Source organism: Vombatus ursinus, unplaced genomic scaffold, assembly GCF_900497805.2.
Source record: "Vombatus ursinus unplaced genomic scaffold, bare-nosed wombat genome assembly UNPS02014768.1, whole genome shotgun sequence".
In the NCBI taxonomy this organism is placed as follows: Eukaryota; Metazoa; Chordata; class Mammalia; order Diprotodontia; family Vombatidae; genus Vombatus; species Vombatus ursinus.
Window position 1 is genome coordinate 36,186,356 of NW_020954546.1, and position 16,605 is coordinate 36,202,960.

At 39.5% G+C, this 16,605-nt stretch overlaps 1 protein-coding gene across 1 annotated transcript; it reads left to right on the forward strand.

Annotated features, from left to right (window-relative positions):
* Positions 1 to 1,292: 1,292 nt before the first annotated feature.
* Positions 1,293 to 15,282, forward strand: LOC114043263 (acidic leucine-rich nuclear phosphoprotein 32 family member E-like). The gene is made up of 7 exons (XM_027862331.1): positions 1,293 to 1,423; positions 4,327 to 4,476; positions 5,027 to 5,149; positions 6,790 to 6,961; positions 7,644 to 7,798; positions 12,145 to 12,202; positions 12,981 to 15,282. Exons 1-7 carry the CDS (start codon positions 1,364 to 1,366, stop codon positions 13,049 to 13,051), a joined length of 789 nt encoding a protein of 262 aa, XP_027718132.1. The 5' UTR covers positions 1,293 to 1,363; the 3' UTR covers positions 13,052 to 15,282.
* Positions 15,283 to 16,605: the final 1,323 nt, after the last annotated feature.

Consider the following 16,605-nt stretch of genomic DNA (forward strand, 5'->3'; position numbering starts at 1 on the left):
CCTGTGAAAAAGAAAATTGAGAAAGCTACATAACAAAGACATCCTATTTCTAAAGTTTAACTTAGTTTTTAGAATGTGAAGACCCCCTTTTCACACTTAAAACATTCCACGGATTCTGCACGTGATTCCCCACGTCTCCCCATTCTCTTTCACACTGTTCCCACATGTCTTAATACAGTAATCGTGTTATAGAACAAACGTACTGAATAGCCACCTCCCGCCCCATCCTACCTCAGACCCAGATTCCCATGGAAACCTCACTAACAGGGAGGAAGTAGTACAAAGTCATCTCTTTTAGACCCACTGTATGAATGTCCTGGGGCTAGGAATTTTATTTCCTTGTCCCAACACTTCTGTCGGCCGGCATACAAGAAAGCTTCAATTCTTCCCAAACCTTTTGCTCTGAAGATATCCAACTGTATTTAAAATCGAACATATTTTCATATTTTCCATTAAATTATGTCTGTAAATCTTTAAGGCAAACACTGTGATACACACACACACACACACACACACACCTTTGCTCCTCGAAGGCAGGGTGAGTGGGGGGAAACGCAAAAATAAATGTAAATAACGACAATGCACTAACGTGTTCGCATCCTCTCTTCAACCCCCACCCCCACTCCAGATACTGGGGGCAAAGGTTTATGATAACAAAGGCACCTTGCTCACGTCTCTTGGACTAGTAGACTTGAAGGCCAGGGCAAAACTTAGGGAACTCAGTCAGAATGACAATCTCTCTTCCTTTTGCACTTTAAAAAAAAAAAAAAAAAAAGGTGTCAGGGTGCCTAGGGAAAGCGCGCCAAGCACACAAAGAAAAGGAGGGGGGCGACCGGAATTCAAAATATTGCCCCTTTGACGGACACTCTTCTGTACCTATCCGAGTTAACTGCGCGCTCGACTGTGGCCAATGGTCTTGGGCTGTCGTATTCCACCCCGCCCAGAAACCTGATCGACATTTAAACTGCCCATTGGCCTACAGAGTCCTCGGAGGCTCGACCAATACGTTAGGGTGCTGGGTGGGGCTTCAGATAGGGGGTTGGCTGCGCTGTGTCATGGAGGCTCAGTAGCTGAGCAGCCATTGAAGGGGAAGGAACTGCGTGTGTGTGCGTGTGTGCGAGTGTGTGGAGAGGGCGGTGGGGGCATCCGAGTTTGAGTCCCAACTCCTCCGACTCCATTTGCTGTTCTCATTCCCCCACCCCTTTCTGGTGGTGGTGGGTGTAATCTTTTCCCTTCCTATATCTCTTCATTCATTTCCTAACCTTTTTTTTTATTTGGAGGTTGGGGGTGGTGGGAAAGGGAAAGGAAAGGAGGAAAGGGAAAGGGGAAGGGAGGAGTGTGAGTAGTGGTGGAGGAGGAGGACATGGAGATGAAGATGAAACAGAAGATTAACCTGGAGTTAAGGAACAGAGCTCCCGAGGAGGTGAGATAAATCAATTCCCCCTCCCCCATGCTCCCCCCTTCTGAGGGGCGGCTTTTGGGGGCGTCTGGGTGGTGGCGGGGGGGGTGCAACAAGTTCACTAGCCACATGGGGTAGGGGAGGGAGGTGTTTAAGTTTTAAATCATCTTCTTTTTCTTCAAGATTGACGAGGGGGCTGTTTCCCGGGGGGCGCTCTGGGGGCATCCCTAACCCCCCTCTCTTGGGAGTTGTGCTTCATCTCGCCCCCCCCAGTTGGTGGGGAGCCAGCTGCCTCTGCTCCCCTCTTGGGGGCTGCGGCTGGATTTGGCGCGCCCCTCGCTCCCTTCGGTCCCCCCTCCCCCCGCGATCAGAACCCCGAAGAAGTTCTCCCAACTACTCCAACCAACTCTGGGGTGGTTTTATTTTTTGGGGGGTGTTGGGCGTATAGAAAGGAGGACGCAAAGGCGTCGATGCTGGACCTAGACCTTCCAGGTGCCTCATCTCCTCCGAAATTTGGACGCCCTTCCCTTTCGCCAGCTGCCCCCGGGGTGTACTTGTCACCCCCCGGAGGGGTCCCGAAGTCCTCGCGCCCACCCTCGGCGCGCTTCCACTCTCTTGTTCTGGTTGGGGGGGCTCAGGATGGTGGGGTTCCGGCCGGCTGCCCTTCTTGGGGAGAATCTGGGTCATTCGCGGTTTTATCTGACATCGATTAAGTTTTGGGAGAAGCCGCATTGGCCGGAGGGGGAGGGGACAGGGATGGTGGGGGGCGATTCCCGTTCCGCCCTCCTCCTCCTCCACGGACCCGGTGGGGAGGAATTTTCCAGGTCTTAAAATGTCGTTGCACCTTCCCGGCGGTGGTGGAGTCGCTCCAACTTTCAGGGTCTCTGGCTGCGGTGGCCAGACCGACCCCGGCCCTTGTGCTCCTAAGATGGATTCGGCGCAACTCTCTTTGAACGCCCGACTTTCTAGACGCCTCTTTAATTAAAGAGGGGCGGCGGGGGAAGCCGGGGGAACAGCGCACTTTATCCCTTTCTCTGCTAGCGGACCCGGTGGCCGGCCCCTTGCTCTTTCTTCGGGCAGGGGGGACGTCCCCCTTCTTTCCACCGGGCTCCGCTCCCTGAAGCGCCCGGTGGCTGAGTGGGAGAGGCGCCCCGTCCGGCCCGGCCCTTTTCACCTTTGGCCCCTCTCCAGGGTCCGAAGCCCGCCTGGGGAGGGCTGGGGGGCTGGGCCGAGACGGCGGGGAGGTCACGGGAGACACGCGGTGCCCGCCATGCAGCCTGGCAGGTAGCGGCGAGCGCCCTCTCCCCGCCGCCCCCTCCCTTCTGCTGGCCGACCAGCCTGCCCGGAGCCCGGCATCGAGAAGGGGAGAGACAAAAATGTGGCCCCCGCGCCAAGCCCTGGCTGCTCCAGAGAGAGGAGAGCGGGGCCGGGCGTCGCGTTCGAGTCGTGGCTGCTTGAAGAGCCCAATTACCTGCGGCTGTACCTGAGATTGCACTGGATTGGGGAGAGTTTGGATGCTTAGAGAAATGTGTGGTGAGGACGAGCGCGGCCGGAGGAGCCGCAGGACTTTCTTTGACCGTTTTGCCGCCGCTCGCAGACCCGGAGCTCGGGCGGCGTCCTTAAGCGGCCGTCTTTGCTGAAGTTGGCAGGGTGGGAGGGGGCCGGGAGGCAGAAGGAAATCGTGGCTGCTCTCAGGGTTATCCCAGCCTGTTTGCTGAAAGCGCATGATTAAAAAAAAATGATCACAGAAATGTTTACAAAAGCACCCCACGTAGATGTTGATGCTTGCTTATGACCTGAATTGAAGTGTGGGATTTAAACCATTTCCCCCTCCTTTTACCTTTACAGGTATACCTCCTGTAGCAATTTAAGTGAATTGCTAGTTTCAAGGAGAGTAAAGTTGTCAACTTACTCTAGCCTGTGTTTTCCCTGCCCACCCTTCCTTGCTGTTTTCTAGCCAACAGAACGATTCTAACAGATGTTTTTTCGTGGAGGACTGTAAAGAGCCCTGGGCAGCTCTGAAAGTCAAATCTACCCAGACCTACCCCAGAAAGTTTGGTTAATCAATGGAACTTACCTTAAAGGTTGATGCTGCCCTTCGTGTGGGGGGAGGGGAGGAAAGGAGGAAATCGTAGGGGAGGAAGCCCCCAAAATGTCATTGTGGTGGAGAGAAGTAAATAACATTTAGTAGTCTGGGGTGTGTTGTTCTGGGTGCTACTGTTTGGCTTGGACGCTTGGACTGTGCAATTTTACTTGCAAGTTGGGATAGACTCTGGAAAAAGGCCACGTCTAATCTTTCCTTATGAAGGGTAACAAGGTTTTTAAGTTTTCTTAGGGATGAGTGGTGACATTTGCAAACAAAAAAAGCAGATTTAAAATTAATTTCATCTTTGCTGTTTTTTTCCCTTTCTACCACCCTACTTTTTCCATCCATTTGGTTGAAAGGAAAACCAAAATTCATTCATAACATTTATAACTTTGGGTATTGTCTGTTTGAAGTGGTGGAATGATGCCTGTTTGTGTCTCACAGACATACTTCTTGGTTGTTTTGAGTTCAGTGGTGATTTTTCAGCATCAGGATCCCATATTTTACAGTTACTGAGCATCTTCTCTCTGAGCACCTGGGGTGTTCAGACAGGAGTTTTCCTGAGTACATGTCCTGGTGTTGAGGATCTGTTCCAAAGCGTGGTCAGGGTTATTGGCTGATAGGACCTGACGTGATCTCTCCTTTTTCAAGATTTTATTTTTCGGTTTCAGAGCAGGCTAGCAACTCTTATTCACCTAATTTACAAGTTGATTTTAGATAGTTCTCCAGTCCCTGTCAGAATGAAAAGGATATGTGATTTGAAACTGTTTGGATTCAGGAATCCTGTTGCTGAGTAATCTGCAAAAAAGCTGAAGGATCATTAATATGTTTTCTCTCACAGGTGACAGAGTTAGTTCTTGATAACTGTCATTCTGTCAACGGGGAAATTGAGGGTCTCAATGATACTTTCAAAGAATTAGAATTTCTGAGCATGGTCAATGTGGCGCTCACCTCGCTGGCTGGGCTCCCCAGCTTGAGTAAACTTCGGAAGGTATGTTCCCTTTGGAGCTATTCCCTTAAAAGCATAGTGTTTCTGCAACCAAACATTCTAGTAACATTACTTTTGACTAGATTAGTTGACTGGTCTACCATTGATTAGAATTGTTTAAAAGTAGGAAAAAAGACTTTATTTCTGTATAATTTTGTATCAGTTTTGGTATTGTTTACAATGTTCTTTTAAGTTTAAATCCTCTAGAACCCTGAGAATGGATTTGGAAATGATAGATCTTGTTCCATGAATTGTCTAAACTGATGCTATGAAACCTTAATATAACAGTTGAAGCCAGTTGCTTAGCTATAAGCTGCCTGTCATCCTAAAGGGATTCTACAGCATTAATTTAGGGATTCAATTAAATAGACATTTATTAAACACCTATTATGTGCAAGGCACTGTGTTTGGGGACTCTAACAAGTATGGAAGGTGGTTATTTTAACATTTCCTGAGGAAACAGTGTTATTTTTCCCCCTTTAAATGGTTCACATATTTTGCCTTAGATGTATCCTTAGTCATAGCCATTCTCTTTTCTTCCCCTTTTGTGTAGTTGGAACTTAGTGATAATATTATTTCTGGGGGCCTGGAGGTCCTGGCAGAAAAATGTCCAAATCTAACCTACCTCAATCTGAGTGGCAACAAAATCAAAGATCTCAGCACAGTAGAAGCTCTGGTAAGTAAGGATGTGTCAAGGTGTTTGCCTCAGTTGAACTTGCTTTTTAACTTGATAAATCTTTGTGCTTGGATTTATATATGACCATAATCAATGGTATTTTTATGTAGCCTTTAAATTTGTAAAGTGCTTTATATACATTATTTCCTTTGATCTTTATCAACTGAGTATCAGTAGCTTGATAATTACCACTTGTCCCCCTTTTATAACTTCTTCTATGTTGAGATTGGAATACTTCTTGGATTTCTTAAATGAAAACATCCAGATAAAAACATAATTTAGTAGAGAGATGTAGTCAGTTCTTAGGGTCTGATAACCTAATTTGGATTTTCTTTGTCTTTCCATCCTTTGGGCCATTATTTCATGGTTTGCTAATTTGGGGATAGCAGAGGAGATGGGGAAATGGAAAAAAAAACATCGATGATGTTGCTGGCTAGTGATATGGTATTACAAAAAGAGATTGTAGCTAGTTTTATTAAATCATGATAAGAGTTGGCTGTGACTTTTAAATAATCAGAAAAATGTCATTTTAACTCATGTTTGAAAATTAGTATTTTCAGTATTGAACTGTTTATAAATAAAATTCACGACCTTAAAAGTATTTGTATAAAACTGGCACTCTTACCCAAGCATATAGTTATTTAAAGCAAAGTTTAACATTTGCAAAGCACTTTACTTCTCTTATCTTGTTTAATCTTTGAGCAAACCACCCTTTGATCTCTCTACTTTGCCAGCTAGCTGTCTGCGCATCTAGATAGATAGAGAGATAGACAGATTTTGTATATGTACATGCATATTTGTAGATGATCCAGCCGGTTACTAGTGCTGAGGCAACTAGGTGGAGTACTGAGTAGAGCATTGAACTAGATCTGAGTTTGAATCCTAGTTTAGACAGCTAACTGTGTGACCCTTAACCCACCTCTTAACCAATCACTTAACCATTTTCAGACTCAGTTTCCTGATCTGTAAAATGAAGATAATACCACCATCTACCTCCCAAGTTTATTGCTCAAGTACCAAACTAGATAACATATAGAGTGCTTTGAAATCCTTTGAGCACTACGTAAATATTATTATTAGGTAGAAACTCTCTACCTATGATAACATTTGTATGGGGAACTCCCAGGTGAGAAAACTCCCTCTAGCAATGCAGGTCAACATGCTCTCTGCAACTTATAGGCTTAGAGGGTTGTCTGGTTTACTGAGAGGTAAAGAGATGTGTGGGGACACATGTATGGGTCAGGGATGGGACTTAAATGTGGGTCTTACTGGCTTGAAGGGCAGTTCTCCATCCATTATACATGCCATGCAATGACTTTATATTACTTATAAATGTAAAATATATCTTATTTATATAGCACTTTATGGTTTATAGTGCTCTTCTCACAGTAATCCCACGACATAGGTGTTGCAAATATTAATATTCCTATTTTGCAAATGAGGAGACTGAGGCATCAAGCGGTTAAGTGACTTGTCCAAAGTTATGCAAGTGCTAGAATTTGAACTCCGATCTCCTGACTCCTAGGCCAGTGCTCTTTCTAATTTACTATTTTGGATGTATCTTTTAGCTCAGCAATACTTTAAAATGATAATTTAGTATTTTAAAATTTTGAATATAAATTTTAACTTTGACTTTTCAGCAAAATCTTAAAAGCTTGAAAAGCCTTGACTTGTTTAACTGTGAGATCACAAATCTGCAAGATTATAGAGAAAGTATTTTTGAACTGCTTCAACAAATCACCTATCTAGATGGATTTGATCAGGAAGATAATGAAGCACCAGATTCTGAAGAGGAGGAAGATGATGAAGAGGGTAATCTTTCAAAAGCATTCATAAAGTAGCATTAAATATAGCCTTCACTGTAGCCATGCGTATCAGCATTTGCTTGGAGGCTTGGGTGTGAATAGGTGAAGAACTAGTAAAATTTAAAAAAAAATAGAAAACCAGTGTATTGGCCTTGAATCTTCCAAATTCCTTGATAAATAATATACTAACAATTGTATTATTGCTGTGGCACCAAATGCTGGTAAAAATATGCTGACTTTTTAAAGCTTTTTTAAAATGTAGAAGTGATTTTAAAAATAATATTTGTATAGGTGAGTGGCTTTAAAGTGGAGATTTTTTAAGAGGTTAGCATCTTAAAGGATGAATTAAACATTAACCAGATCGCTTTGGGGGGGGCACTGTTTATTGCTAATGGTGAGACAGTTTGTTTTAGAAAGAAATTAGAGATTCTTGATAGTAGCAGAGAAACATTTAATGTGATAAAAGTCAGGAACTTGACGTGTCATAGAATTAGTGTCACTAACATTAGATTGAATAGGTGCCTTGGAATTAGATTTTTTTTTCCCCCAAGTAGTGAATTTTGAAAAGAAAGTGTTAAATATACTTGAATTAGCTTAGAGCTTGGGATGACTGAGGCAGGGATAAAAAGATCACACTGGCAAGGAGCAGTTGTTCTGTTTTTTACCCATTCTTTTTACTTTTCTTTAAGATGATGATGAAGAAGATGAAGAGGAAGAGGAAGATGAAGCAGGTCCACCAGGAGGATATGAGGAAGAGGAGGAAGATGAAGATGAAGCAGGTTCAGATTTGGAGGGAGAAGAAGAGGAGGTGGGTCTCTCATACCTAATGAAGGAAGAAATTCAGGTAAACAAACACTTTTCACCATCACCAAAAAACATTGTATTTGGCATCACATAAAAAGTGAGTTAAGTAAACACAATCCTTGGCCTCTAGGAAGTAAAAGTTCTTTTCATGTTGTGAATATACTTGGGTTTTAGAATTCACAGTCCATTTCTTCAATTAAAAGTAACACTCCAATGAATTCATGACCTCGTTATTGGGGGCAGGTCCCAACCATCCACATTTTCTCAGTTCTTGGTCATTTCTTCCAAGAATCTTTTGTAAAGGAGCCATGTAGGCCTTCCTCCGGTTCTTTTAAATACTTTGTGGACACCAATGAAACACTCAGCCTGTATATTCTCATTTTTGGTGCATATCCAGATGCTTCCTTTTCTGTCACATAGATCCTCGATATATGTGCCACATCTCATTAACATAAGATTTAAAATAACGTTAATAATTGGTGCTTACAATGCTTACATGATCCTTAGCAATTCTGGAAAGATGGTAAGTAACACATTTACTATCTCTTTAGAATTGCTAGTGTTACCTATAATGTTACATATAATTTAACTTGTGCGCGCGTGTGTGTGTGTGTGTGTGTGTGTGTGTGTATGTATGTTCTTTATTTCTAAATGAAGAAACAGGTGCAGAGAAATATGGATTTTATTTGCTTGAGATTTTGGAGTGAATTAGATGGTATGTAGTAGTAGAAAATGAGACCTCAATATCTTAGGTATTCTTCATTGTACTTGACTAAGCTGGATTATATCCATTCCTTAGCAGTGAAATGTCTCAGTTTACATTAGCATTATAATTTGTCTTTTTCTTAAGCTTTCATTCCACAAACTGGCATTTATTTGGGGCAAATGGATGCTTATTTTCTAAATTTATCTTCATTTTTCTGCAAATAGTACTTTATAAAAGAGTATAAATACTCTAGAAAATTCTTTCTTGCCAATAAACACATTATCTCAATGAGTACGAACCTGAGTTCTATTGTTTTTAAAAAGCCTTAGGTGAAAAGGACATTTTAACAAGTGTAACACCAAATCTGAGATATAGAATACTTGCAACTTTTTTTTTTTGGTGAGGCAATCAGGATTAAGTGAGTTGCCCAGGGTCACACAGCTAGTAAGTGTCAAGTGTCTGAGGCTGGATTTGAACTCAGGGCCCCCTGACTCCAAGGCCGCAGCTTTATCCACTGTGCCACTTAGCTGCCCCCATACTTGCAACTTTTTGATCATCTCTTGTGAGTGTGGCCTAAGAATAGCATAAACCAGCACAGCTTCTCATTTCTGAAAAGGCTTTCTCAGTGGTTCAGATGAAGTCTGATTTCTGGGAAGCTGGAAGTGTGGAAGCCTCCAGAGGCTGTGCTGAGTGGGCTGAGAAGGGGGCAGAAGTCGGACTGGATTGATAGTTCTTCTTTGAGTGCCTTTTCCCATTCCATTCTTTTTTAGCTGCTCTTGGGATCCAGGGAATTAAAATGTATATGATGGGCTTTAGGAGAATTGGGAACCATGTTATCTCTGGCATTACACATAAGCATCAACAAGGAAGCATTTTACTTTGTGCTGATAAGAAGCTGACCATAGCTCATGACTTATGTTTTTGAATAAAGCCTAGTTTTTGGTTGAAAGCTATAATTTTGTAGATAAGATTTTGAAGATGAAGAGACCTGAATGAATTGACCTAATTATAATGGTTAACCCAGTATCAGAAAGATAACTACTTTGACTGAAGGAAAAGGGAAAAGTGTTAAGCATTTTTTATGTGCCAGGCACTGTGCTAAGCACTTTACAGGTACCATTACATTTGATTCTCACACTACCCTGGGAGGTAGGTGTTATTATTATCCCCATATTACATATAGGGAAACTGAGGCAAGCAGGTTCAGTGACATTCCTAGGTTCAGTGACTTAAGTGTCTGAGGCTGGACTTGAACTCTGGTCTTCCTAACTCCATGCCCAATGTTTTAACCATTGTACACCTAGCTGCCTTTTACTGGACTCCTGTAAAAAAAAAATTTTTTTTTTTTTGTTAGCAAAAATCTTATTTTTTTTCTCTACCACTTCTCACCAGGGTGGGAGGTGGAGGGAGCAAGGAGAGAAGAAAAACCAGACCCTTGAAATATACATAGTAAAGTCAAATACATTTTCACTGTCCATGTACACAAAATATGGCTAGTCTGTACCCCAAGTTTATCTTTTCTGTCACAGTAAGTGCGTAGCTGGGATTTGAACCCAGGCCCTATGATTCCAAAGGCTCTTTAAGTCACACAGTACTACCTTTATAAACTCAGCAGTTAGGTGTATATCCCATCACTGTACTTTTGTATACATTATAATTCAGATGTCAGAGAATGTTTGAAATGAACTTAGTTGGGCCATGTCTTTATATTGGTTGCAAGGGTGTGTGTGAGTGCGTGCGCGCGCGCGCACATACGTGGGTGCTTCATCCTTGACACGTTCAGGACATTTAGCATACACTTACTCTGGGTCCAGTGTTTCTGGAAAATATGGTGTCTCAAGAAGACATGTTAAGTTAGATTCTGAGCAATATGCTACTTTCCTTTCTGTGTATCTTTGAAATGGGCAAAAGGTAAGCTATATAGGGGAAAAAATTGTTTTTTCTTTGATTTTTAGTTCAGGTTTTAGTTTGCTCCCAGATCTTACTGTTAAATCTCTGTGGTTGTTTTAGTATATTGTATTCTTTTACTAGATATAGGTAGATTGCTGTTTCTGACTGAGGATGTGTTTTGAAAAGAGTAGAAAAACTGCCTCAGCAGATACCGAAATGTGAATTAAGCAATTTAGCTTGGGAGGGTCCTCTGAATGGCAGAAAATTAAGATTTTGTCTTCTGTATAATCTGTGTCTTACCCTAAATCTGTGCTGCAGTCTTTTTCACTAAGTGGTTATTTTTCTTGGTGAAATAGTAGGAAGCTTCTGAAAATAGTCTGGGCCTCCTTTTTTCCTTCTTATTCCATGAAATTATTTGCTCCTTTAGGGTTGGGGGCCAGATGAATTTAGTAGCACACCACCTATTTCCAACTCAGTTATTTGGACTACAATAGAAAACAATCAGAATAGGCTTCTGGGCACCCCAAATAACCAATAGTAACAATAAATAACATTTACACAGTACTTTAAGGTTTGCAAAGCACTTTACAGTTATTATTTCACTTGATTCCCAAGCAAGCCAGGGAGGTGGGTACTAATATTTTATTCTCCTTTGATAGATGAGCAAACTGAAGGTGAGAGAGGTTAAATGACTTGCCTAGGGTCACACAGCTAGTGTCTGAGGCAGGATTTAAATCTTGGGTCTTTTTGACTCCAGCTTGACCATTCTACTTTGCTATCCAACTACTTTAACAGATGCTGAATAGTTATTATAAATCCATGCCTGAAGGTCATATGCTTTACTCATTGAAGAAGCCATTCACAGATTAGCTCAGCCTGGTTTTCCTTTATAAATACTTCTGTGGTTCAGGTTCCCAGCATATTAGAAGGAAGATAGGGGGTTGGGGATAGAGGTACTATAGACAGAGAGCAGTAAGAAGTGACAACAAGGGAAAAGACCAGGAAAAATATCATCATAGTCTGAGGACATTTTGTATAATCCCCACTTTGGTGGGCCCTGTGAATATCCATCCCATTATTTCAGCACCACAATGGAGTTGATGTTTATAATCGTGAATGATCAGATAAATTGTGCATCATTGTTTAAGAAGGCAAGGAGGTTATCATTTTTTTCAAAATGGAAATAAAATGTGGTACTTAAAAGAATAAAACTGCCCTTAGCTTTCCAGATCCTCTATGTATTATTTACTGATTCTGTCTCCAGTGATTGTATGATTCTCAGTGTTTTTCTGTATGATTCTTATCTTTTATGATACAGGTCAGGATTATTCCTAATATATAGAGAAAAGTGATTAATGTCTGTATGACTCTGGACAGCCAGGATCAATTTCAGTTCTGACTCCTGCATTTACCTTTAGAATAATAGGCCCATCTCCTTTGAAACAGTCTAAACTGTCATTTATTTTCTTAAAGAAATTAGAAATTTGCTTTTTTTAAGATGGGGTATATGGGTCAGGCAGGTATAGATGGCCTTCAAAATAACAGGTTACAATAACATTTTCTTGTTTCTTTATGAAGCCTTTCCTGAACTCCTGTTCCCCCTCCCCCCCATTTAATTTGTGTTTATTTTGTATAAACTTGTTTGTGTACATATTATCTCCTGCTTGAAGGCAGAAACTGTTTCTTTTTCTCTTGTATTTCTAGGACCTAGTATGTACTAGGTGCTTAATAAATGCTTATTAATCGGTTACTTGTATTGGGATGATTTACTGACTGTTTTGCATTTTAAGGATGATGATGATGATGATGACTATGTTGAAGAAGGAGGAGATGAAGAGGAAGAAGAAGGTAAGGGTTATTAACTACTTTAAGATCTCTTGGTATAACTTAAAAAATTGCTCTAATTTGGAAAAATATTACTTATTCCATCTTTCCTCAGCTTAAATGCTTACCTTTAAATATCTTCTTAAAAGGTATATACATCTTTTTGAGAACTTTTTTTTTCAAATATAACTAATGATAAAAGTTTTATTCAAGAGTTTTACAAAATTAATTAAAAAATTAATGAGAAGATAGAAGGAATCTTGATCTCAATTTTTTCATAACTTTTTTCCTTTTGGGAGGGAGTCAATCTTCTGATTTTATAGTTGAAATTAGATTATGTATTGAAATATTAAATTAAAAGAAGTTACTGTTCTGTTAGAAAATTGTGACCCAGCATGCATGTTTGTATATTTCTCAGCCTTTTCTGTTAGACTCATAAAAAGAAACAATTAAACTAGTAAAGTCTGTTGTTAATCTTAATATCTCTGGGCCTCATTTGTGACTCTGTAGAAAATCTGTTAAACTTGGGTGTTTGTTTTCAAAGTCACAAAACAACTTCACTGATGAGACTTTTTGAAAAATGTCCTATATGATTTGACCACAAGGGTGCATAATGAACTGCTTGAGTTGATAGTTTCAGAATCTGTTAAGTATTTTGTAATAAATTTAAATTGCCATAATTTGAGACATGACATACAATTTCCTTTTGACCTTAAAAAAGTTTACAAGTTAACATGCCTTGAGTCTTCTTTTTTTTTTTGTAAAATTCTGAATATTAAAAAAGTTCCCTCCTTTATTTTAGAAGAAGAAAGTGTTCAAGGAGAAAAAAGGAAACGAGATATTGAAGATGAAGGAGAAGAAGAAGATGATTAAATGGACCAGACTCCGTTATTCTACAGTTGGCAATAGAGTGATCTTGTCGATCTCTGTTTCTTTATGTACCATGCTGTCCCTACAGAAGATAACATGTAACTTTTTATAGGAAAGGTGTGGTTTTACTATTTTTGCCTTTTTATCATTCCAAATAAGATTTGTTAGCCTGTTAGTGATCACATACAGTATACAGAAAAAAAAAATCAGTCCTATATAATGATTGACCCCATTATCAAATTCCCTAGCAATTCATTTGAAATCTTAATTTTCTTGTTCATGCTTAATGTTTTGGTCATAATTAGTTTCCAATTAAAATATGGCAGGTTTTTCATGGGTGTAGTATGGTGCATTTCATTCATAAGGTTTTAAAGTTATTTATAAACTAGTTGAAATCAAAGTTGCTGTTATATGATGTAATATGAGAGGTCAACAGTCTCTCTTTGAGATGAAAAAGTTGGTTATATTCTTTAGAACTGGCCAGAGGTCTAGTTAGAAGATAGTGAGTTTTTTGATGCTAACAGTTTTTTGTATGGTTACATAATTAAATCAGAAGCAGAATGGTGAGGGTTCTGTTCAGAAATAGCATTTTTGTAGTTTATTGTTGAAGAGGCTGCTGAAACCTGTCTCAAACCAGGCGGCTGTTTAGGTCTTTGTGTTTAAAAGAAAATCTTATGTATTCCAAGTTCTGAGCATATATGTGAACCCTTTCTTGTTTAGGGTACAAGTCATGGCATGACAGGGTTCTTTAAGATACACATTTTGCTCTTTTAGCAGTTTCCTTGCCCTTTCTGATGTCTGTCCTCCCCAAATGGAAGACAGACTGCAAAAACTTTAGGCCCTTCCCTCAACCACCTTTTCTTGCTTTGCTTGGATTTCTCATAGGCTACCCTTGAATGAGAGGATTGACTAAAATTGTCTCAAGTACAGATATGATTATCCACATAACTTTGTTCAAGAGTCTCTGCTTACCCTGAATCTCTCTTGGTTAATATTGTGAATTAATTGTATCAGGATGAAGTCAGAGGGGATTCCTGAACAGAATCCCCTAGATGTCAAATAACTGCCTGTGAATGTTTAATGAGGCATTCTATCCATGGATAGACTTTACATTTAATGTTTGATTCCTGAATCAAGATTTGGACGCTGCAGACTGGAGATCTGCAAAGCATATTTTATTTTCCTGAATAGAACCTTAAATTATTCTTCCCGTCGTTATGAAGCATAACCAGCTTTTAAGATATTTGAATGGCATGTTATTAGGCAGTTGACAAAAATATTTGATACTAGATTGATTTTAAGATAAAGATTTGTTTTAAAATGGATATCCATAAAGAAAAGAATTTGGGGAGACTTTGCAATTGTATGTGTGCACCTGTGTGTATTTTTCCTATTAAGTTTCCATGTTTTATATGACTAAATTAAAAAATAGAAAAATATATTCCCCACTTTTTATCATGGAGGCTCGATTTTCCAGACAATTGCTTTTTATTAATCTTGACTATCTCAAGAATTCTTTTTCCTATTAAGTTTTGAATATTTGTAATGTAACTTTTTAAAAATCAGCATCAGCAAATGGTGACCATGTCTCTTTGAACTGAAGTCATACTTCTCTATTGGGCCACATTTAAATTACTCAAGACAATAGTATTTTTTCTTTTCCCCTTGGGGCTCAAAGATTGTGACTAGTAACTCTGGGGTTCCCATAGGAGGATAATTACAAAGTTATTTGTAGAGAAACCCAGTTAACAAAAAGCTTGACTGGTTAAGTGAAATCAGATTCTTGGGACAGAGTGGGTGGAGTGATGGGATGCTTGATTAATAGTCTACTCATTTTTAACAGCTGAAATGCAGCATTTTGGGCACTTTGCATTCTTAAATTCCATCTATTACTTTTGGCTTTCAAAATGCCTGTTTTAAAATTAATCCACATTTAAAAAAAATCAATCATCTTATTGTGCAATCAGAATTAGTACAGTTCTTTTATTTTAAAAGTTAATACCTAGAGCCTCCAAATAACTTCTAAAACTTACTTTGCTTGGTGGGTGGTATTTTCATGCAAATATGTAAGGGAGGGGTTTTATATTTTGTAGAGGTTTTTGTCCTATTTTAATGCTCTTTGTAAGGCAGTATATAGTGTGTTAAGTCCTCTAAGATTTCTCTCCTAAAAAACTTTGAAGTTATTACTTTTGTGCAACTGTGTTTTGAATAAAGCCATGACAGTGTTAAATAAACAAGACTGTAGCACTCTTCATTTTTTAGCTATAGCAATTCATTGTTTCTTCTATACATTTGCTGTCAATTATTTCTGAAATAGAATTGTTTCAACTCCATTGAAGATGTGTTGTTATTGTTATATGGATTAATTTTGTATGGAACATTCACCCTATCAGTAAGACCTGGTGGAATTTTTAGCTCTGAAGTTCTTTGTAAACAGACTGCGTAGAAGAATAATGTGAAAGTTTCTGAGCTAATGTCTTAGATGTAAAGTCAAACGTCACATGAATTGTTACTTTGTTTTCAGATTTTTTTTCTAGTAGACAAAAAAAATTTCCTATTCCTTGAAAACAATCTATTAGAATATGAACCATATCAGATTACACCCCTTCTTAAGATGCAAATCATGTTACATGTAAGAAAGTTTGCATAGGACCTTGAGTTCAGTGTTCAGGTTGCATTGGTAGAGGACTTGGAAATCAGGGAGATGGTGGTATACGTACCTTGTCAACAACTGAGAAAGCATCAGCAACAATGAGTCACATGTCTAGGTTAGTTTGATCTGTAGCTGTCCAGCATTAATTGAAGAGGTCTGCATGCATAAGATTAGAGCAGGTAAGATGACGCAGCATGAGGAATATAGGATTTGAAGTCAGAGGACCTCATTCAAATCCTGAAGACTTATGCCTGTGTGATATGGGGCAAGGTGATATATAGTATCATAGATTTAGAACAAGAATTCTTACAGATCAGCTACTCAAACCCCTTTAATAAAAAAGAAAATTTTTCCCTAGTCATATTTCAAGTAACAAGTATTTTTACTAATCTGCCCCTCCCGTTACTCTTCTCCCTCCCCCAAAATATATAAAAAACAACAACAGAAAAAAAAAACCCTTAACACAGAGCCATGTAGTCTGGCAAAACAAATTCCCACATTAGCTCCAATATGTGAAAATATGTGTATATGTATCTGCATCTTCTGTTCCTCACCTCTGTCAGGAGGTGAATGCCATGTTTCATCTTCACCCTGGTGGACTTAAGGTTTATTATTGTGTTGTATGTTGAGGTCATCTTTATATTGTTATTCTATAATTGATCTAGTCCTGCTTACTTTACCCTTCTACATCTGTTCATAAAAGTCATTTTCCTTCAAAGTTGTTCATTTCATCATTTCTTATAGCACAATAATATTCCATTATGTTAATTTACCACAGTTTTTCTTTTTGAGCCACTCTCCAATAGGAGGATACCCCTTTAGTTTTTTGGCCACCATCAAAGAACTGATATAAATATTTTTGAATACATATATTTGTATAAAAGCCTTCAGACTTTTGTGACAC